The 23,369-nt window shown below is 52.7% G+C and overlaps 3 protein-coding genes across 6 annotated transcripts in view; 1 reads left to right on the top strand and 2 right to left on the bottom strand.

Annotated features, from left to right (window-relative positions):
• Positions 1–15,711, bottom strand: part of LOC138638863 (zinc finger protein 300-like) — a 22,519-nt gene extending 6,808 nt beyond the window's left edge. The window contains exons 1-4 of one of the 2 annotated variants that reach the window (XM_069728556.1): positions 15,581–15,711; positions 10,543–10,787; positions 10,325–10,451; positions 1,413–1,493 (exon numbers count right to left, since the gene is read on the bottom strand). In XM_069728556.1, the coding sequence (XP_069584657.1) occupies positions 1,413–1,493; positions 10,325–10,451; positions 10,543–10,569 (235 nt within the window). In that variant the 5' untranslated portion in view covers positions 10,570–10,787; positions 15,581–15,711. The remainder of the gene's footprint in view (positions 1–1,412; positions 1,494–10,324; positions 10,452–10,542; positions 10,788–15,580) is intronic. The other variant, XM_069728557.1, reaches the window with a different exon arrangement.
• On the bottom strand, positions 13,290–15,771 carry LOC138637964 (uncharacterized). The gene is made up of 2 exons (XM_069726886.1): positions 15,687–15,771; positions 13,290–15,178 (listed from the first exon to the last, which is right to left on the bottom strand). The coding sequence occupies exons 1-2, from the start codon at positions 15,769–15,771 to the stop codon at positions 13,290–13,292; spliced, it is 1,974 nt and encodes a 657-aa protein (XP_069582987.1).
• LOC138638859 (zinc finger protein ZFP2-like) lies at positions 15,559–23,369 on the top strand. Of its 3 annotated transcripts, XM_069728548.1 has the most exons (5): positions 15,559–15,943; positions 20,977–21,024; positions 21,180–21,339; positions 21,436–21,513; positions 21,693–23,369. In XM_069728548.1, the coding sequence occupies exons 2-5, from the start codon at positions 20,998–21,000 to the stop codon at positions 23,237–23,239; spliced, it is 1,812 nt and encodes a 603-aa protein (XP_069584649.1). In that variant the 5' UTR covers positions 15,559–15,943; positions 20,977–20,997; the 3' UTR covers positions 23,240–23,369. The 3 variants fall into 3 exon arrangements, with proteins under 3 accessions (XP_069584649.1, XP_069584650.1, XP_069584648.1); XM_069728549.1 differs by lacking the exon at positions 20,977–21,024 and having other exon boundaries at positions 15,567–15,943; XM_069728547.1 differs by lacking the exon at positions 15,559–15,943 and having other exon boundaries at positions 20,767–21,024.

The raw sequence follows: 23,369 nt of genomic DNA, 5'->3' as shown, positions 1-23,369 counted from the left end.
CATGGCGACAGTACAGAGACTCCCTATTACATGGGGTGCAGTGCACACAGCGACCACATGGTGTCAGTACAGAGACTCCCTATTACATGGGGTGCAGAGCAAACAGCGACCACATGGTGTCAGTACAGAGACTCCCTATTACATGGGGTGCAGTGCACATAGCGACCACATGGTGTCAGTACAGAGACACCCTATTACATGGGGTGCAGTGCACATAGCGACCACATGGTGTCAGTACAGAGACTCCCTATTACATGGGGTGCAGTGCACACAGCGACCACATGGTGTCAGTACAGAGACTCCCTATTACATGGGGTGCAGTGCACACAGCGACCACATGGTGTCAGTACAGAGACTCCCTATTACATGGGGTGCAGTGCACACAGCGACCACATGGTGTCAGTACAGAGACTCCCTATTACATGGGGTGCAGTGCACACAGCGACCACATGGTGTCAGTACAGAGACTCCCTATTACATGGGGTGCAGTGCACACAGCGACCACATGGTGTCAGTACAGAGATTCCCTATTACATGGGGTGCAGTGCACACAGCGACCACATGGTGTCAGTACAGAGACACCCTATTACATGGGGTGCAGTGCACACAGCGACCACATGGTGTCAGTACAGAGATTCCCTATTACACGGGGTGCAGATCCTCTATTATGAGTGCAATACACACAGTGTCCACATGGCAACCGTACAGAGACTCCCTATTACATGGGGTGCAGTGCACACAGGGACCACATGGTGTCAGTAGAGACCCCTTATTAAATTGTGCACTGTACACACAGAGACCACCTTGTCAGTACAAAGACTCCCTATTACACAGGGTGCAGATCCTCTTATTAGTGCAGTACACACAGAGACCACATGGCGACAGTACAGAGACTCCCTATTACATGGGGTGCAGTGCACACAGCGACCACATAGTGTCAGTACAGAGACTCCCTATTACATGGGGTGCAGTACACACAGAGACCACATGGCGACAGTACAGAGACTCACTATTACATGGGGTGCAGTACACACAGAGACCACATGGCGACAGTACAGAGACTCACTATTACATGGGGTGCAGTGCACACAGCGACCACATAGTGTCAGTACAGAGACCACTTATTACATGGGGCGCTGTACACACAGACCACATAGTGTCAGTACAGAGACCACTTATTACATGGGGCGCTGTACACACAGACCACAGAGACTCCCTATTACACAGGGTGCAGATCCTCTTATGAGTGCAATACACGCAGTGACCACATGGCGACAGTACAGAGACTCCCTATTTTATAGGGCACAGTACACACAATGACCACATGGTGTTAGAGTAAGGTCTGGGTGTCTTCCTTCCCACAGGCAGTGATAGAAGCTGCACCCCCACATTTAGGATTTTTCAGCAGTTACCTTCCTGAGAGTGACCGCGCCTCTTGGATTCCTCTTCGCTGGTGATTCGGATCAGGACCCCAGAATTCTCAATACGATACCCTGAGAAGAGAAATGGAGCGATGAGAGGAAAAAACGGCAAGTTGTGTCCTACAACAGCAGCCGTCATCCATGGGAAATAGGTGGCCTATGTGCGGCTCCATCTCAGAGCAGCTTATTAGGTGCACATTAGAAATACACCTGAAAGTGACCAGAAGGGAAGAGCTACAACTGCTTACTCACTGCACCAGCCTCTTTACTTTCCCACAACTTCACCGTGCCGACATTTGCCCTTAGTGTGCAGTCACATGGCATTCAGGCACCCGTTTCTGAGCCCAGTTGTTGCTTGTGTCCGAATCCCCCACAAAAATGGATTTGGGCGTATGCGCCAACAAGGCCATAGGTTAGAATGGCACCGGAAGAGCGAACGGAGTGTGCACCATGTTTGGGCGCGTACGCCTCCTGGAGGCGAAACTCAGACTTGGTAGATGGGGCCCCCGTGTGTAACTAACGCAATGTGAAAGTGCCCGTACAGGGATTGCTCCACTAATCCTTACTCTCCTGCACTATCTCAAACTCCAGCACTCTCCAAATATCTCACCTCCCTCTTACACCCCCGACCCCATCTGCAGACCTGCTCCGCAACCTCATTTCCCTCCTTACACGCCGGACATTCTCATTCTCTCACCTCTTCTCTCTCCACCTTCTCCCTTCCTCCCACTTTCCCTCGCTCCTCATCTCTCCACTCTCTCAGCCTTCTCCCACCTCCTGTCCCTCTCCACCTCTCGCCTTCTCCACCTGCTCTGAATTTCTCCTTCTCCCCGCCTCCTGTCCCCCTCGCCTTCTCCCGCCTCCTCTGTCCCCCTCGCCTTCTCCTGCCTCCTGTCCCCCTCGCCTTCTCCCGCCTCCTCTGTCCCCCTCGCCTTCTCCCGCCTCCTGTCCCCCTCGCCTTCTCCCGCCTCCTCTGTCCCCCTCGCCTTCTCCCGCCTCCTCTGTCCCCCTCTGTCCCCCTCGCCTTCTCCCGCCTCCTCTGTCCCCCTCTGTCCCCCTCGCCTTCTCCCGCCTCCTCTGTCCCCCTCTGTCCCCCTCGCCTTCTCCCGCCTCCTCTGTCCCCCTCGCCTTCTCCCGCCTCCTCTGTCCCCCTCGCCTTCTCCCGCCTCCTCTGTCCCCCTCGCCTTCTCCCGCCTCCTCTGTCCTTCTCGCCTTCTCCCGCCTCCTCTGTCCTTCTCGCCTTTTCCACACCTCCTCTGTCCCCCTCGCCTTCTCCCGCCTCCTCTGTCCCCCTCGCCTTCTCTGTCCCCTTCGCCTTCTCCCGCCTCCTCTGTCCACCTCTCTTTTCTCCGCCTCACTGATGGTGATATATCTCCCGATTCAGAGCCCCACAGCTGATACCCTCAACTATTTCTCCCTCCTATCACTCACCATCTACTGGAAACTATCGTAATCTCTCCTACATATAACCCATTCCCTTGACCCCACTCTGCTGCTTTCTTTCTCTGGAATGTTCTTGGAACGCTTGTTTTATCTACAATAAGCGCCCCATCATTCATGACCTCTTTACCGCTCATAACCTATCTTTCCTGGCCTCATCGAAACATGGTTGACACCCTGCGACACCGACTTCCCTGCTACGCTGTGCTACAGGCCGGTGTCTCCACTTCACCCACATTCCTCGCCCCGGCAACAGACATGATGAAGGAGAGGGTCTTCTCCATTCTAACAACTTCACCTTCAACCCAATCCCGCCAAACCCTCTTTTTGTTTTTTATAAAAGTGCTCTCGGTCTGTATCCACTCTCCCTCCAACCTCCGAGTGGCTGTCATGTACCGACCAGGAGACTGCCTTTATTGAACAACTGTCCAACTGGCTTCTACATTTTCTGTGCAGACATCACTACCATCATCATGGGAGACTTCAACATCCCCACTGACACCCACCAGTCAGCAGCCCCAAAATTCCTGTCCCTTACTTCATCCTTTGGTCTTAATGGTCCTCCTCAGTCACCCACGAAGACGGACATACATTAGATCTTATAGTCACCCGACTCTGCTCCCTGGCTAACCTCACTCCCCCATCTGGCCACCAGCTACTCACTTTCTCATCCCTGTCCTCCTCACCTGTCCTCCATGTCCATCGACTAACACACTCCGGCAGAAACCTCACACACCTAGGCATCCACTGTTATGAACTGGTGGCCTAGGAGCAGCATGAGACGGACTCTGGAGAAGGTGGTCCCTGTACTGACCGCAAACCCTGAACCTAGCAGCGCAACTAGAAGTAGCCGTGGGGGGGGGTACCTAACACTCCCTAGACCCCTCGGCACAGCCTAAGATCTAACTACCCCTAAAGACAGAAACAGGAAACCTATCTTGCCTCAGAGAAAATCCCCAAAGGATAGATAGCCCCCCACAAATATTGACTGTGAGAGGAGAGAGAAATAACATACGCAGATATGAAATCAAGATTTTAGCATAGGAGGCCATACTAGCTAAAAAGAAAGGATAGAACAGAGTACTATGCGATCAGTACAAAAACACTAGAAAATATCCACCGCAGAAAATACGGATCATCATATCTGACTAAAGACATGGGGGGTATATCTGCATCTCCAGAGAAATATCTAGGCTGCAAAAAATCCTTCACAGACTAAGCTGGACAAAACAAAAACATGAAAATGCACAGAACTATAAGGTCCATGGCAGGTGGACAGCAAGAACCAAACCAGGACTTATCTTTGTAGAAAAGCACAGCAAACTGGAGAGACCAGCAGGGAAGTGAATCCTTCCAGAACAATGGACAACTGGCACTGACTGAAGGATCCTGCAAAGCTATATACCCCAGTCAGTTTTGCAATTAGTAGATACACCTGTCCACTCCTGCAGTCCAGGCACAACTGCATTACCCTCTACAACCACCGGAGGGAGCCAAAAAGCTGAATTCACAACAATCCACACGCTCTCCAATTCTACTCTCCCGCTGTCCTTCATATCTTCACTCCATAACAAGGTCCCCCCAATTTCTACAGCGCGACACTGGCATCGGCTATTGACTCAGTCGCCCCACTCGTCCATGGCAGAGTGTGACGAATCAGTAGACAACCCTGGCACAAGTTCACAACACCCTCACTAAAAAGCTTTGGCGAGTGTCCAGGGTTACAGAGAGACGGTTGAAGAAAACACATTCAAAGGAAGACTCCATTGCATCCATACAAGCCAGTGTCACATTCAAGTTGTCCCTCACATCTACTAAACAGGCCTACTTCACCACCCTCGTATCTTCCTTATCCCACAACGCCAAAACGGTAGAGATGAGCGGACGCGTGGAAGTTCTTCAACCAGAACCCCATTGAAAACAAGGAAGACCTGAACTTTGGAACTGGGAGAGTAAAGGCGGGCGCCATCTTGGGAGGAGGATTTTTTTTTCTAACAAGATGGTGCCACCGGCGCATGTGCAGTAGCAGCTATGGGATCACTGATACCTGCTACTGCCCAGTACTGCCTGGCGCCATTTACATACAGATTTTTTTTTCTTTTTTTTAAGGAATATCAGGAGAACAACAAAGAAATTATAAACACATTACACATGCGATCCGGCTGCCACCACCGGCATCTGCCTGCAGAAGGGTTTCCCCCCCCCCAAGATATAATAATCATTATGTAAACTAGGGAGAGATCAGTGACCTATCAGAAGCCATGCTGATGAATACCTAATCAGAGCACCACATGAAGACCCCCCCACAGGCCGCCCCGGAGCACGGGCATATCATTAACTCAACACTGAAAATAAAGATTAACCCCTTTCTGCCATTAGACGTACTATTCCGTCCATGTGGGGTGGGCTTTACTTCCCAAGGACGGAATAGTACGTCATAGGCGATCGGCCGCGCTCACGGGGGGAGCGCGGCCGATCGCGGCCGGGTGTCAGCTGCTTATCGCAGCTGACATCCGACACTATGTGCCAGGAGCGGTCACGGACCGCCCCCGGCACATTAACCCCCGGCACACCGCGATCAAAATGATCGCGATGTGCCGGCGGTGCAGGGAAGCATCGCGCAGGGAGGGGGCTCCCTGCATGCTTCCCTGAGACCCCCGCAGCAACGCGATGTGATCGCGTTGCTCCGGGGGTCTCCTACCTTCCTCCCTGCAGCAAATCCCGGATCCAAGATGGCCGCGGATCCGGGTCCTGCAGGGAGGGAGGTGGCTTACCAAGTGCCTGCTTAGAGCAGGCACTTAGTAACGCTGCAGCGCTGTTTGACAGATCGGTGATCTGTCAGAGTGCTGTGCAAACTGGCATATCACCGATCTGTATTGTCCCCCCCCTGGGACAAAGTTAAAAAGTAAAAAAAATTTTTTACAAGTGTGTAAAAAAAAAAAAAAAAAAATATATATATTATATATATATATATATTATATATATATATATATATATATATATATATATATATATATATATATATATATATATATATATATATATATATATATATATATATATACACATATTATTCCCATAAATACATTTCTTTATCTAAAAAAAAAAAAAACAATAAAAGTACACATATTTAGTATCGCCGCGTCCGTAACGACCCGACCTATAAAACTGGCCCACTAGTTAACCCCTTCAGTAAACACGTAAGAAAAAAAAGAAAAAACGGGGCAAAAAACTACGCTTTATTATCATACCGCCGAACAAAAAGTGGAATAACACGCGATCAAAAAGACAGATATAAATAACCATGGTACCGCTGAAAGCGTCATCTTGTCCCGCAAAAAACGAGCCGCCATACAGCAACATCAGCAAAAAAATAAAAAAAGTTATAGTCCTCAGAATAAAGCGATGCAAAAATAATTATTTTTTCTATAAAATAGTTTTTATCGTATAAAAGCGCCAAAACATAAAAAAAGATGTAAATGAGGTATCGCTGTAATCGTTCTGACCCGAAGAATAAAACTGCTTTATCCATTTTACCAAACGCGGAACGGTATAAACGCCTCCCCCAAAAGAAATTCATGAATAGCTGGTTTTTGCTAATTCTGCCTCACAAAAATCGGAATAAAAAGCGATCAAAAAATGTCACGTGCCCGAAAATGTTACCAATAAAAACGTCAACTCGTCCCGCAAAACACAAGACCTCACATGACTCTGTGGACCAAAATATGGAAAAATTATAGCTCTCAAAATGTGGTAACGCAAAAAATATTTTTTGCAATAAAAAGCGTCTTTCAGTGAGTGACGGCTGCCAATCATAAAAATCCGCTAAAAAACTCGCTATAAAAGTAAATCAAACCCCACTTCATCACCCCCTTAGTTAGGGAAAAATAAAAAAAAATTAAAAAATGTATTTCCATTTTCCCATTAGGGTTAGGGTTAAGGCTACAGTTAGGGTTGGGGCTAGGGTTACGGTTAGGGTTGGGATTAGAATTAGGGGTGTGTCTGGGTTAGGGGTGTGGTTAGGGTTACCGTTGATTTTAGGGTTAGGGGTGTGTTTGGATTAGGCTTTCAGTTATAATTGGGGGGTTTCCACTGTTTCGGCACATCAGGGGCTCTCCAAACGCAACATGGCGTCCGATCTCAATTCCAGCCAATTCTGCGTTGAAAAAGTAAAACAGTGCTCCTTCCCTTCCGAGCTCTCCCGTGTGCCCAAACAGGGGTTTACCCCAACATATGGGGTATCAGCGTACTCAGGACAAATTGGACAACAACTTTTGGGGTCCAATTTCTCCTGTTACCCTTGGGAAAATACAAAACTGGGGGCTAAAAAATAATTTTGGGGGGAATTTTTTTTTATTATTTTCACGGCTCTGCGTTAGAAACTGTAGTGAAACACTTGGGGGCTCAAAGTTCTCACAACACATCTAGATAAGTTCCTTGGGGGGTCTAGTTTCCAATATGGGGTCACTTGTGGGGGGTTTCTACTGTTTAGGTACATTAGGGGCTCTGCAAACGCAATGTGACGCCTGCAGACCATTCCATCTAAGTCTGTATTTCAAATGGCGCTCCTTCCCTTCCGAGCCCTCCCATGTGCCCAAACGGTGGTTCCCCCCCACATATGGGGTATCAGCGCACTCAGGACAAATTGCACAACAAATTTTGGGGTCCAATTTCTCCTGTTACCCTCGGGAAAATACAAAACTGGGGGCTAAAAAATAATATTTGTGGGAAAAAATTTTTGTTTTATTTTTACGGCTCTGCATTATAAACTTCTGTGAAGCACTTGGTGGGTCAAAGTGCTCACCACACCTCTAGATAAGTTCCTTAGGGGGTCTACTTTCCAAAATGGTGTCACTTGTGGGGGGTTTCAATGTTTAGGCACATCAGGGGCTCTTCAAACGCAACATGGCGTCCCATCTCAATTCCTATCAATTTTGCATTGAAAGGTCAAACGGCGCTCCTTCCCTTCCGAGGTCTCCCATGCGCCTAAACAGTGGTTTACCCCCACATATGGGCTATCAGCGTACTCAGGACAAATTGTGCAACAACTTTTTGGTTCCAATTTCTTCTCTTACCATTGGGAAAATAAAAAATTGGGGGCGAAAATTTAATTTTTGTGAAAAAAAAAAATATTTTTTATTTTTATGGTTCTGCATTATAAACTTCTGTGAAGCACTTGGTGGGTCAAAGTGCTCACCACACCTCTAGATAAGTTCCTTAGGGGGTCTACTTTCCAAAATGGTGTCACTTGTGGGGGGTTTCAATGTTTAGGCACATCAGTGGCTCTCCAAACGCAACATGGTGTCCGATCTCAATTCCAGTCAATTTTGCATTAAAAAGTCAAACGGCGCTCCTTCCCTTCCGAGCTCTGCCATGCGCCCAAACAGTGGTTTACCCCCACATATGGGGTATCGGCGTACTCAGGACAAATTGTACAACAAGGTTTGGGGTCCATTTTCTCCTGTAACTCTTGGCAAAATAAAACAAATTGGAGCTGAAGTAAATTTTTTGTGAAAAAAAGTTAAATGTTAATTTTTATTTAAACATTCCAAAAATTCCTGTGAAACACCTGAAGGGTTAATAAACTTTTTGAATGTGGTTTTGAGCACCTTGAGGGGTGCAGCTTTTAGAATGGTGTCACACTTGGGTATTTTCTATCATATAGACCCCTCAAAATGACTTCAAATGAGATGTGGTCCCTAAAATAAAATGGTGTTGTAAAAATGAGAAATTGCTGGTCAACTTTTAACCCTTATAACTCCCTAACAAAAAAAAAATTTTGGTTCCAAAATTGTGCTGATGTAAAGTAGACATGTGGGAAATGTTACTTATTAAGTATTTTGTGTGACATATCTCTGATTTAATTGCATAAAAATTCAAAGTTGGAAAATTGCGAAATGTTCAAAATTTTCGCCATGTTTCCGTTTTTTTCACAAATAAACGCAGATAATATCAAAGAAATTTTACCACTATCATGAAGTACAATATGTCACGAGAAAACAATGTCAGAATCACCGGGATCCGTTAAGCGTTCCAGAGTTAGAACCTCATAAAGGGACAGTGGTCAGAATTGTAAAAATTGGCCCGGTCATTAACGTGCAAACCACCCTTGGGGGTAAAGGGGTTAAACAGCACCCACAAGACGGATTCCATCACCAGGTATCATTGTAATCAGTATAACGGCGCTGACCTGACACTGTCTGTAGTCACTGAGCACAATCCTGCTGACAGGGACACTTTAAACAGTTACTCAACACCTCATCTCATCCCTAACCCATCTCTTCAACCTATCACTACACTTCTGGTACCATCCCTTCTGCCACAATCACATCTATCCTGAAGGAACCATCACCGACCCGACCTCTACAACCAGACATCGTCCCGTATTGATGCTCCCGTTCGTCTCCAAACACCTCGAACAAGATGCCCACGCTGAACTTTCCTCCCATCTAACTGCCTCTTTGACCTACAATCTGGCTTCTTTCCCCATTAAAATTGCCCTGACCAAAACTACTAACGACTTACTTACAGCCAAAGCTAACAGACAATTCTCTATAATCCTCCTCCTAGAACTGTCCTCTGCCTTCGACACAGTTGACCACTGCCTCCTACTACAGATCCTCTCTTCCTTTGGTGTCAAAGACCTCGCCCTATCGTGGATCTCCTCATACCTTACAATCTGCACATCTAGCATCTCCAGCTACCTTCTCATCCTGCCCTCTCTCCGTTGGAGTCTCTCTATGCTCTGTCCTAGGACTCCTTCTCTTCTCAATCTATTCACTCGGCCTAGGACAACATAAACTCTCATGACTTCCAGTATCATCTATACGCTGATGACACTCAGATCCACCTCTCTGGCCCAGACGTCACCTCTCTGCTGTCCAGAATCCCGGAGTGTCTATCAGCCATATCCTCCTCCTCCTCCTCTCGCTTCCTCCAACTCAATGTGGACAAATCTGAACTCTTGATCTTTCCTCCATCACGCATATCTTCCCTACCTGATCTTTCACAATAAATGATGCCACGTTTCCCGTGTACCAGAAATCCGCTGCCTCGGAGTAACCCTTGACTCTGCTGTGCCCTTCACATAGCACATCTAAGCCCTTGCCACCTCTAACTCAAGAGTATTTCCAGAATCCGTTCTTTCCTCAACACTCAATCCACTAAATTGCCCTCATCATCTCCCGCCTTGACTACTGCAACATCCTCCTCTGTGGCCTCCCTGCTAACACTCTCACACCTTCTCCAGTCCATCCATAACTCTGCTGACCAACTAATCCACCTCACTACTCCTCCGCAAATCTCTTCACTGGCTCCCATTCCCTCAGCATATCCAGTTCAAACTACTAATGCTGACTTACAAAGCCATCCAAAACCTGTCTCCCAGTCAGGAACGGGGACGGTGCGGAGATACTGTGCTTTTTATATGGACTCTGAGGGTGGAGCAATCAGGCAGCACTCACCGAGGTGGAGGAGAACATTGTGGATTTCGTGCATGGCGCTCCCGTAAAGACGGCGCTGCCAGTCTGCCAGGATGTCCCACTGCTCCTCCGAGAACGAGGCGACCACTTCTGTGAATGAGATGGAGGCCTGAGGAGGAAGATTCAGCAATCAGTAACACACCACGGTCACAACCGGCGCCGCCGGGCTCCTTCATGTACGTGGACTTGGGGTGACTTACCCGCTGAGCTGCCTCCATTGTCTGCATTCTCTTTTGGGCAAAATGAGGTGTGAAGGACACGGCCCGGACAGCTCCGCCCGCTGGACACGGCCCGGACAGCTCCGCCCGCTGGACACGGCCCGGACAGCTCCGCCCGCTGGACACGGCCCGGACAGCTCCGCCCGCTGGACACGGCCTGTGATAGCAGCAGTCAGTGGTGCACACAGGTCCAGGCTCCAATACAGCGACCACAAGCTCAGGAGCTTCTAAGTGTAAAGAAGACGACAGATCAGATTTCCATTACCAATGGTTTTTCTCCAAATTAGATTTATTGTGTTTTTTCCTTAACGATGATGCAATAAACAGATGAATATATTTTCTTGTGAGCGCGACGTCTCGGACCCTTCATAGCCTGAAGTAAGTGCGGTGTCGGGGAGACTGCGATGATTTCCTAGCAATCTCAGACTGTATAGGAATATAGCAGGGGAGGCACGCAAGCGCCAGTCAGAACTGACGGCGGCGGACATCGGGCCGCGGGGAGGAGGGGAAGTGCGGCCATCGGGGCAGGGAGATATGGCAGTCAGAGCACGGGGGAAAGGAACAGCGGCCGTCAGTGTAGGGTGGAGGGGAAGAGTGGTCAACAAGGCGCGGGGTGTAGGAAGGAGCGGCCGTCGCGGAAGACGGGAGGAGCGGTCGTCGGGGCAGGGAAATGTGGCAGTCAGGGCATGGGATGAAAAGGAAGAGCGGCCGTCAGTGTAGGGTGGAGGGGAAGAGCGGCCGTCAGTGTAGGGTGGAGGGGAAAAGCGGCCGTCAGTGTAGGGTGGAGGGGAAGAGTGGTCAACAAGGCGCGGGGTGTAGGAAGGAGCAGCCGTCGGGGAAGACGGGAGGAGCGGTCGTCGGGGCAGGGAGATGTGGCAGTCAGGGCATGGGGTGAAAAGGAAGAGCGGCCGTCAATGTAGGGGGGAGGGGAAGAGTGGTCAACAAGGCGCGGGGTGTAGGAAGGAGCAGCAGTCAGGGAAGACGGGAAGAGCGGTTGTCGGGGCAGGGAGATATGGCAGTCAGAGCACGGGGGAAAGGAACAGCGGCCGTCAGTGTAGGGTGGAGGGGAAGAGCGGCCGTCGGGGTGGAGGGGAAGAGCGGCCGTCAGTGTAGGGTGGAGGGGAAGAGCGGCCGTCAGTGTAGGGTGGAGGGGAAGAGCGGCCGTCAGTGTAGGGTGGAGGGGAAGAGCGGCCGTCAGTGGAGGGTGGAGGGGGAGCGCAGCCATCGGGGAGCGGCCGTCGGGGCAGGGAGATGTGGCAGTCAGGGCACGGGGGAAAGGAACAGCGGCCGTCAGTGTAGGGTGGAGGGGAAGAGCGGCCGTCAGTGGAGGGGAAGAGCGGCCGTCAGTGGAGGGTGGAGGGGAAGAGCGGCCGTCAGTGTAGGGTGGAGGGGGAGCGCAGCCATCGGGGAGCGGCCGTCGGGGCAGGGAGATGTGGCAGTCAGGGCACGGGGTGGAAGCAGTCGGGTCCGGGGGTCTGGGAGGGAGAGCGGCCGTTGGGTTGGGGGGTGCGGTGGAGGGGAAGAGAGGCTGTCGGGGCAGGGAGACGCGGAAGTCAGGGTGCGGGATAGAAAGAGCAGTCCTTGGGGCAGGGAGATTTGGTAGTCAGGGCATGGGGTGAAAAGAAGAGCGGCCATCTGTGTAGGTAGGAGAGGAAGAGCGGCCGTCGGGGCGGAGGGGAAGAGAGGTCGTCGGGGCACGGGGTGGAGGGGAAGGATGGTTAAAGGGGTGTGGGGGGAGGGAAGGAGCGGTTGTCGGGAAGAGCAGCCTTCGGGCCTGGGAGATGTGGAAGTCGGGGCGCGGAGTAGAAAAAGCGGCCCTTGGGACAGGGAGATGTGGCAGTCAGGGAACAGGATGGAAGCAGTCGGGTCGAGGGGTCCGGGAGGGTGGGGAGAAGCCGTCAGAGCGGTGGGAGGGAGTGGGGTGGAGGGGAAGAGCGAAAGTAGGTGGCGGGAGGAGAGGAGCGGGCTGTGGTAGAAAGGAAGAGCAGCAGTCAGGTCGGGACTCGGGGGATGGGGCGAGCAGGGTGGAGAGGAAGAGCAGCAGTCGGGGGATGGGGTGCGGGGTGGAAGGGAAGAGCAGTAGTCGGGTTGAGGGGTGCGGGGTGGAGGGGAAGAGCAGCAGTCGGGGGATGGGGTGCGGGGTGGAAGGGAAGAGCAGTAGTCGGGTTGAGGTGTGCGGGGTGGAGGGGAAGAGCAGCAGTCGGGGGATGGGGTGCGGGGTGGAAGGGAAGAGCAGTAGTCGGGTTGAGGGGTGCGGGGTGGAGGGGAAGAGCAGCAGTCGGGTCGGGGGGTGGAGGGGAAGAGCAGTAGTCGGGTTGAGGGGTGGAGAGGAAGAGCAGCAGTCGGGTTGAGGGGTGGAGAGAAAGAGCAGCAGTCGGGTCGGGGGGTGCGGGGTGGAGAGGAAGAGCAGCAGTCGGGTCGAGGGATGCGGGGTGGAGAGGAAGAGCAGCAGTCGGGTCGGGGGGTGCGGGGTGGAAGGGAAGAGCAGCAGTCGGGTCGGGGGGTGCGGGGTGGAAGGGAAGAGCAGCAGTCGGGTCGGGGGATGCGGGGTGGAGAGGAAGAGCAGCAGTCGGGTCGGGGGATGCGGGGTGGAGAGGAAGAGCAGCAGTCGGGTCGCGGGATGCGGGGTGGAGAGGAAGAGAAGCAGTCGGGTCGGGGATGCGGGGTGGAGGGGGAAGAGCAGCAGTCGGGTCGGGGATGCGGGGTGGAGGGGAAGAGCAGCAGTCGGGTCAGGGGGTGCTGGGTGGAGGGGAAGAGGAGCAGTCGGGTCGGGGATGCGGGGTGGAGGGGAAGAGCAGCAGTCGGGTCGGGGATGCGGGGTGGAGAGGAAGAGAAGCAGTCGGGTCAGGGGGTGCGGGGTGGAGAGGAAGAGCAGCAGTCGGGTCGGGGATGCGGGGTGGAGGGGGAAGAGCAGCAGTCGGGTCGGGGGTGCGGGGTGGAGAGGAAGAGCAGCAGTCGGGTCGGGGATGCGGGGTGGAGAGGAAGAGAAGCAGTCGGGTCAGGGGGTGCGGGGTGGAGAGGAAGAGCAGCAGTCGGGTCGGGGATGCGGGGTGGAGGGGGAAGAGCAGCAGTCGGGTCGGGGGTGCAGGGTGGAGAGGAAGAGAAGCAGTCGGGTCGGGGGTGCGGGGTGGAGGGGAAGAGCAGCAGTCGGGTCGGGGGTGCGGGGTGGAGAGGAAGAGAAGCAGTCGGGTCGGGGATGCGGGGTGGAGAGGAAGAGAAGCAGTCGGGTCAGGGGGTGCAGGGTGGAGAGGAAGAGAAGCAGTCGGGTCGGGGGTGCGGGGTGGAGGGGAAGAGCAGCAGTCGGGTCGGGGGTGCGGGGTGGAGAGGAAGAGCAGCAGTCGGGTCGGGGATGCGGGGTGGAGAGGAAGAGAAGCAGTCGGGTCAGGGGGTGCGGGGTGGAGAGGAAGAGCAGCAGTCGGGTCGGGGATGCGGGGTGGAGGGGAAGAGAAGCAGTCGGGTCGGGGATGCGGGGTGGAGAGGAAGAGAAGCAGTCGGGTCGGGGATGCGGGGTGGAGGGGAAGAGAAGCAGTCGGGTCGGGGGTGCGGGGTGGAGAGGAAGAGAAGCAGTCGGGTCGGGGGTGCGGGGTGGAGAGGAAGAGAAGCAGTCGGGTCGGGGGTGCGGGGTGGAGGGGAAGAACAGCAGTCGGGTCGGGGATGCGGGGTGGAGGGGGAAGAGCAGCAGTCGGGTCGGGGATGCGGGGTGGAGGGGAAGAGCAGCAGTCGGGTCGGGGATGCGGGGTGGAGGGGAAGAGCAGCAGTCGGGTCGGGGGGTGCTGGGTGGAGGGGAAGAGCAGCAGTCGGGTCGGGGATGCGGGGTGGAGGGGGAAGAGCAGCAGTCGGGTCGGGGATGCGGGGTGGAGGGGAAGAGCAGCAGTCGGGTCGGGGGGTGCTGGGTGGAGGGGAAGAGGAGCAGTCGGGTCGGGGATGCGGGGTGGAGAGGAAGAGAAGCAGTCGGGTCGGGGATGCGGGGTGGAGGGGAAGAGAAGCAGTCGGGTCGGGGGTGCGGGGTGGAGGGGAAGAACAGCAGTCGGGTCGGGGATGCGGGGTGGAGGGGGAAGAGCAGCAGTCGGGTCGGGGATGCGGGGTGGAGGGGAAGAGCAGCAGTCGGGTCGGGGGGTGCTGGGTGGAGGGGAAGAACAGCAGTCGGGTCGGGGATGCGGGGTGGAGGGGAAGAGAAGCAGTCGGGTCGGGGGTGCGGGGTGGAGGGGAAGAACAGCAGTCGGGTCGGGGATGCGGGGTGGAGGGGGAAGAGCAGCAGTCGGGTCGGGGATGCGGGGTGGAGGGGAAGAGAAGCAGTCGGGTCGGGGGTGCGGGGTGGAGGGGAAGAACAGCAGTCGGGTCGGGGATGCGGGGTGGAGGGGAAGAGCAGCAGTCGGGTCGGGGATGCGGGGTGGAGGGGAAGAGAAGCAGTCGGGTCGGGGATGCGGGGTGGAGGGGGAAGAGCAGCAGTCGGGTCGGGGATGCGGGGTGGAGGGGAAGAGCAGCAGTCGGGTCGGGGATGCGGGGTGGAGGGGAAGAGCAGCAGTCGGGTCGGGGGGTGCTGGGTGGAGGGGAAGAACAGCAGTCGGGTCGGGGATGCGGGGTGGAGGGGGAAGAGCAGCAGTCGGGTCGGGGGGTGCTGGGTGGAGGGGAAGAGGAGCAGTCGGGTCGGGGGATGCGGGGTGGAGGGGAAGAGCAGCAGTCGGGTCGGGGGTGCGGGGTGGAGGGGAAGAGCAGCAGTCGGGTCGGGGGGTGCTGGGTGGAGGGGAAGAACAGCAGTCGGGTCGGGGATGCGGGGTGGAGGGGGAAGAGCAGCAGTCGGGTCGGGGGGTGCTGGGTGGAGGGGAAGAGGAGCAGTCGGGTCGGGGGTGCGGGGTGGAGGGGAAGAGCAGCAGTCGGGTCGGGGGGTGCTGGGTGGAGGGGAAGAGGAGCAGTCGGGTCGGGGGTGGAGAGGAGCGGGCCGGGGGTAACAAGAATAACCAAAGTTCCCGAAATCACATGATCAGATGCTGGCGCCACGTGACCCCGGGGCCGGGAATACCTTCGTGCACGCGGCTTCTCCCGCTTTTCTCCCGTTTCTCCACAGACGCCTCTAATTCGCTTCTAAAATCTAGATCCGGGATAGTAGCTGTGCGCAGGCGCAGTACGCTTGGTCATCACGTGGTGCAGGTCGTCCTGGCGGTCATATTTCCGTAGTCCGATGTCAGCGACCTGAGGGGCGGCCGCGGCCATGTTATTGCAGCCTGAATCCCATCTTTGGCCGGAGCCGTGTCCAGTGACGTCACATCCGGCCGGAGCTCCGCGCTGTAGACGGCAGTTCTCTCAACCTCCTCAAAACTCCGCAATGACGTCACCCTACGTCATTACTGGACCATGACGTCATGAGTCACCTGATAAAAACAAGGTGAGCAATGGTGACGTCATACAGCAGCCGAGGATTCTCAATGCTGCACATCACTACAAGTCTCATCATCCTGTGTATGTGACTACTCCCCCATCATCCTGTATATGTGACTACTCCCCCATCATCCTGTATATGTGACTACTCCCCCATCATCCTGTATATGTGACTACTCCCCCATCATCCTGTATATGTGACTACTCCCCCATCATCCTGTGTATGTGACTACTCCCCCATCATCCTGCGTATGTGACTACTCCCCCATCATCCTGTATATGTGACTACTCCCCCATCATCCTGTATATGTGACTACTCCCCCATCATCCTGTATATGTGACTACTCCCCCATCATCCCGTATATGTGACTACTCCCCCATCATCCTGTATATGTGACTACTCCTCCATCATCCTGCATATGTGACTACTCCCCCATCATCCTGTATATGTGACTACTCCCCCATCATCCCGTATATGTGACTACTCCCCCATCATCCCGTATATGTGACTACTCCCCCATCATCCCGTATATGTGACTACTCCCCCATCATCCCGTATATGTGACTACTCCCCCATCATCCCGTATATGTGACTACTCCCCCATCATCCTGTATATCTGACTACTCCCCCATCATCCCGTATATGTGACTACTCCCCCATCATCCTGTATATCTGACTACTCCCCCATCATCCCGTATATGTGACTACTCCCCCATCATCCTGTGTATGTGACTACTCCCCCATCATCCCGTGTATGTGACTACTCCCCCATCATCCTGTATATCTGACTACTCCCCCATCATCCCGTATATGTGACTACTCCCCCATCATCCTGTATATCTGACTACTCCCCCATCATCCCGTGTATGTGACTACTCCCCCATCATCCCGTATATGTGACTACTCCCCCATCATCCCGTATATGTGACTACTCCCCATCATCCTGTATATGTGACTACTCCCCCATCATCCTGTATATGTGACTACTCCCCCATCATCCTGCATATGTGACTACTCCCCCATCATTCTGCATATGTGACTACTCCCTCATCATCCCGTATATGTGACTACTCCCCCATCATCCTGCATATGTGACTACTCCCCCATCATCCTGTATATGTGACTACTCCCCCATCATCCCGTATATGTGACTACTCCCCCATCATCCTGTATATGTGACTACTCCCCCATCATCCTGCATATGTGACTACTCCCCCATCATCCCGTATATGTGACTACTCCCCCATCATCCCGTATATGTGACTACTCCCCCATCATCCTGCATATGTGACTACTCCCCCATCATCCTGTATATGTGACTACTCCCCCATCATCCCGTATATGTGACTACTCCCCCATCATCCTGCATATGTGACTACTCCTCCATCATCCTGTATATGTGACTACTCCTCCATCATCCTGCGTATGTGACTACTCCCCCATCATCCTGTCTATATGTGACTACTCCCCCATCATCCTGTATATGTGACTACTCCCCCATCATCCCGCATATGTGACTACTCCCCCATCATCCTGCATATGTGACTACTCCCCCATCATCCTGTATATGTGACTACTCCCCCATCATCCCGTATATGTGACTACTCCCCCATCATCCTGTATATCTGACTACTCCCCCATCATCCTGCATATGTGACTACTCCCCCATCATCCCGCATATGTGACTACTCCCCCATCATCCTGCATATGTGACTACTCCCCCATCATCCTGTATATGTGACTACTCCCCCATCATCCCGTATATGTGACTACTCCCCCATCATCCTGTATATCTGACTACTCCCCCATCATCCTGCATATGTGACTACTCCCCCATCATCCTGTATATGTGACTACTCCCCCATCATCCTGTATATGTGACTACTCCCCCATCATCCTGTATATGTGACTACTCCCCCATCATCCTGTATATGTGACTACTCCTCCATCATCCTGCATATGTGACTACTCCTCCATCATCCTGTATATCTGACTACTCCCCCATCATCCTGCATATGTGACTACTCCCTCATCATCCTGTGTATGTGACTACTCCTCCATCATCCTGCGTATGTGACTACTCCCCCATCATCCTGTATATGTGACTACTCCTCCATCATCCTGTATATGTGACTACTCCCCCATCATCCGCATATGTGACAACTCCCCCATCATCCTGTATATGTGACTACTCCTCCATCATCCTGTATATGTGACTACTCCCCCATCATCCTGTATATCTGACTACTCCCCCATCATCCTGTATATCTGACTACTCCCCCATCATCCTGTATATGTGACTACTCCCCCATCATCCCGTATATGTGACTACTCCCCCATCATCCCGTATATGTGACTACTCCTCCATCATCCCGTATATGTGACTACTCCCCCATCATCCTGTATATGTGACTACTCCCCCATCATCCTGTATATGTGACTACTCCCCCATCATCCTGCATATGTGACTACTCCCCCATCATCCTGCATATGTGACTACTCCCCCATCATCCTGCATATGTGACCACTCCCCCATCATCCTGCATATGTGACTACTCCCCCATCATCCTGCATATGTGACTACTCCCCCATCATCCTGCATATGTCACTACTCCCCCATCATCCTGTCTGTGACTACTCCCCCATCATCCTGTATATGTGACTACTCCCCCATCAGCCTCTATATGTGACTACTCCCCCATCATCCTGTATATGTGACTACTCCCCCATCAGCCTCTATATGTGACTACTCCCCCATCATCCTGTGTATGTGACTACTCCTGTTATGAACTGGTGATTCAGAACCACAATGGACCTCACTTGCCTCAGTTAAGATCAGTGTTCATGACTCCACCATAAGAAAAAGACTGAGAAAAAATGTCCTGCATGGCAGAGTTCCAAGACGAAAACCACTGCTGAGCGATAAGAACATAAAGGCTCGTCTCAGTTTTTCCAGAAAACATCTTGATGATCCCCAAGACTTTTAGGAAAATACTCTGTGGACTGACGAGACAAAAGATGAACTTTTTGGAAAGGGTATGTCCCATCACATCTGGTGTAGAAGTAGCACAGAATTTCAGAAAAGGAACATCATACCAACAGTAAAATATGGTGGTGGTAGTGTGATGGTCTGAGGCTGGTTTGCTGCTTCTGGACCTGGAAGCCTTGCTGTGGTAAATGGAACCATGAATTCTGCTGTCTATCAAAGATCCAAGAAGTATCGTTTCTCCTTGCGGAGAGTGACATGTTAAGCATGTCGAGGTGAGGAGACTTAAAGCCGCAATGCTCCTCTGGGAAATATGCAAATTGTCTCTTCAGAGAAGAAGAGGACTAGAACTCTAGTGCCACCTATTGGAAGTAGCAATCCTCTCTGAAGAGACAATTTGCATATTTCCCAGAGGAGCATTGCGGCTTTAAATCTGCTCACCTCGACATGCTTAATATGTCACTCTCCGCAAGGAGAAATGATACTTCTTGGATCCCGGTCAGACGCCTCTCAATCAGCCAAACCTGATCTCCACTTTGCACTGATGAGGGGCAGTACCCCGAAACACAGTGTCTGCAAATTGAGATTCTGGTTTGGTTTTATCCTAAGTCATGTGACAAGGCTCGTTAAAGGGTCGACATTGTGTGTTAGGATTGCTACTTCCTGTAGGTGGGACTAGAGTTCTAGTCTTCTTCCTCTCTGAAGAGACAAGCTGTGTACCAAAAATATCCTGACGAAGAATGTCCGACCATCTGTTTGTGACCTCAAGCTAAAGCGCATTTGGGTTATGCAGCATAACAATGATGCAAAACATACCAGCAAGTCCACCTCTGAAAAACAAAATGAAGACTTTGGAGTGGCCTAGGCGAATTCCTGTCCTTAATCCGAATGAGGTGCTGTGACATGACCTTAAAAAGGTGGTTCATGCTCGGAAGCCTCCAATGTGGCTGAATTACAACAATTCTGCAAAGATGAGCGGCCAAAATTTCTCCAGAGAGTTGTAAAAGACTCATTGCCAGTTGTCGAAAACGCTTGATTGTAGTTGTTGCTGATAAGGGCGGCCTAACTAACCAAATATTCGGTTTAGGGGGCAATCACTTTTTCACACAGGATCCTGTAGGTTTTGATTTCTTTTTTTTTTTTTTCCCTTAAAGGGAATCTGTCACCCCAAAATTCGCCTATAAGCTAAGGCCACCGGCATCAGGGGCTTATCTACAGCATTCTGTAATGCATTCTGTAATGCTGTAGATAAGCCCTCGATGTATCCTGAAAGATGAGAAAAAGAGGTTAGATTATACTCATCCCAGGGCGTTCCCAGATCGTTCCGGTCCGATGGGCGTTGCTGTGCGGGTCCGGCGCCTCCCATCTTCATACGATGACGTCCTTTCTTTGCTTTCTGCCGCGGCTCCTGCGCAGGTGTACTGATTTGCCCTGTTGAGGGCAGAGCAAAGTACGGCAGTGCGCAGGTGCTGGGCCTCTCTGACCTTTCCCGCCTCCTGCGCACTGCAGTACTTTGCTCTGCCCTCAACAGGGCAAATCAGTACACCTGTGCAGGAGCCGGGGCAGAAAGCAAAGAAAGGACGTCATCGTAGCATTACAGAATGCTGTAGATAAGCCCCTGATGCCGGCGGCCTTAGCTTACAGGCAAATTTTGGGGTGCCAGATTCCCTTTAATAATAAAGACCTTCATTTTTAAACTGCATTTTGTGATTACTTGTGTTATATTTGTCTAATATTTGGTGATCGGAAACCTTTAAGTGTGACAATCATGCAAAAGAATAGGAAATCAGGACGGGTGTGAACACCCTGTGCATATGTGACTACTCCACCCATCGTACTGTACTTGAGACTACTCCCCCATCATCACGTGTACATAATTACTCTCCCATCATCTTGTTTATATGACTACTCCCCCCTAATCCTGTGAACATGACTCTTCCCTATCGTCCCGCGTACATGACTCCTCCTCCATCACCCCATGTACATGACTCCTCCCCCATCGTGCTCCCTGGCTGCCCTCCCGTGGGGGTCACTGTGTCTTGCTCTCCCACAGGGTCCCCACTCTCAGGGGGTGATGGAGCCGGCTGAGGTCTATGATCCGGTAAGTGTCTCCTCCCACAATGCCGCGCTGCACAGTGACCAGTGGGGGCAGCGCTGACCTCCCGCAACTCAGGATATGATCAGATAAGTAGGAGGCTACGTTGTATTGGCCGCCCACATGCTCCCCCTATAACTTACTGCCCCTCCCCTCTACAGGGGTCGGTCACATTCGAGGACGTGGCGATACACTTCTCAGAAGCGGAGTGGCGTTGGCTGCAGGACTGGCAGAAGGAGCTGTACCGGAGCGTGATGAAGGAGAACTACGAGACCGTGACCTCGCTGGGAGGCGCCTGGCAGACGGAGAGCTGCTTACCAGGTACGGGGGGCTAACAGCTCATTAGTCAGATCGCATGGGGATGGAGCTCCAGGCTTTGGCCATATTAGGGATGGATGACTCTACTACTCATTTCAGGGCTCAAGGCACAAGTGTGTGACGTCCTGCTGGTCCGAGGAGCAAGGAGACCCCCGACATCCGTGAAGGAGGAGAGCGGTAAGTGGAAGGGTCCTGTGATGGGGACGTTTCCGTATCATCCCCTCCCCCACTCTCGCTGCGGGGCTCTCACCTATAGGATGCCTCCGCTTCGTGAGATTACATTCTTATCAAAGCCTCATCATTTCCAAGATCTCTTATGTGTATCACGTGGCGTTCACTGGTGTTTCTTCTCTCAGATTCTACAGATTTGGACATGTCTTCCATTCGGACGGTGATTATAAAGGAGGAATCTGTGTCTGCTCCGTGTGTCAGCCAGGAATTGAGCAGGAGGAGGAGAAAAGGTGCCTCTGGCCCGGGGCTTGTGAAGGAGGAGGAGCAGGATGTGGACTGGCTGCCCGTCCCCTCATCCCTGAGCCGCAGCCTCAATGCCTCCTCCCAGAACAAGATCTTCCTGAAGCGGAAGTCGGCGTCCGTGCTGCTGGACTGTTACCGGAAGCAGCGCCAGCCGGACTCCACCTTCCCCTGTAGCATCTGTAAGAAAACCTTCCCCAGCCGTTACCGTCTCCGCATTCACTCCCGAGTTCACACTGGGGAGAAGCCATATATCTGCCGGGACTGCGGTAAGGGATTCTCCCGCTCAGACTATCTGAAGTTGCACCGCCGACTGCACACTGAGGAGAATCCATACAAGTGTTCCGATTGTGGCAAGGGCTTTTCTGACAAAGTTACCCGTAGAAAGCACCTGAGAGTCCAGCACAACCGTCTGGATCGAAGATTGAAGGAAGTAAGACGTCTCCTCCAGCAGGACACCACCGGCCGCCCGGCTGACTCTCCACCCAAGAAGCTGCACATGTGTGACGTGTGCAAGAAAGGTTTCAGTAAATCCTACAACCTGAAGGTCCACCAGAGAATTCACACTGGGGAGAAACCGTATCACTGTCCCAAGTGCGACAAGAGTTTCTCACAGAACATCCGGCTGAAAATCCACAAAACCACACATGAGGAGTGGGCACACGAAGCTGGACGCTTCCGGAGAGCCAAACCGACCGCTCCTCCAGAGAGGATCCACAAGTGTCATGTCTGTGAGAAGAGCTTCGGTAAGTCCTACACCCTTAAAGTTCATCTGAGGATCCACACGGGGGAGAAGCCATATCAGTGCGAGGAGTGCCACAAGTGCTTCTCCAAGAACAACCTTCTCACCGTCCACAAGAGAATCCACAGCGGAGAGAGGCCCTACCAGTGCATTGAATGTCCTAAGAGCTTCAGCGTCATCTCTCACCTCCGCGTCCACAGGAGGACCCACACCGGAGAGCGGCCGTACCAGTGCACCGAGTGCACCAAAAGCTTCAGTGACTATTCCTCCATGGTGCGGCACCACAGGGTGCACTCTGGTGCCAAGCCATACCTGTGCACCATCTGCAGCAAGAGTTTCCGTGAGAAGTCCCACCTGACCGTCCACAAGCGCACGCACACGGGCGAGCGGCCATACAAATGCGATGAGTGCGACCGAGCCTTCAGTGACTGCTCCTCTTTTGTTGAACACCGGCGAAACCATAGCGGCGCGCGGCCCTACAAGTGCGATGTGTGTGACAAGAGCTTCACCAAGGCCTACACCCTGAAGATCCACAAGCGCGTCCACACCGGCGAGCGTCCCTACAAGTGTAACCGATGTCCCCGGAGTTACAGTATCAAGTATCACCTGAAGGTGCACGAGAAGACTCATGACATGGGCCCCCGTGTGCGCGCTGCCCCCGTGAGGCCCAGAACTATATTAGTAGAGTAGTCAAGATGGCGGCTGCGTTCCCGCATCCGGGCGTTTCACGGTTTCTATTTTGCATGTTCATAATAATTGTCAGAAACTTATTATTTATTTTTAATAAATAGCTTCAGCTCTGAAATCACGCCCGTGTGAG

This window comes from Ranitomeya imitator, chromosome 5, assembly GCF_032444005.1.
Source record: "Ranitomeya imitator isolate aRanImi1 chromosome 5, aRanImi1.pri, whole genome shotgun sequence".
NCBI classification, from domain to species: Eukaryota; Metazoa; Chordata; class Amphibia; order Anura; family Dendrobatidae; genus Ranitomeya; species Ranitomeya imitator.
This window is presented reverse-complemented; position numbering and strand designations above follow the sequence as displayed.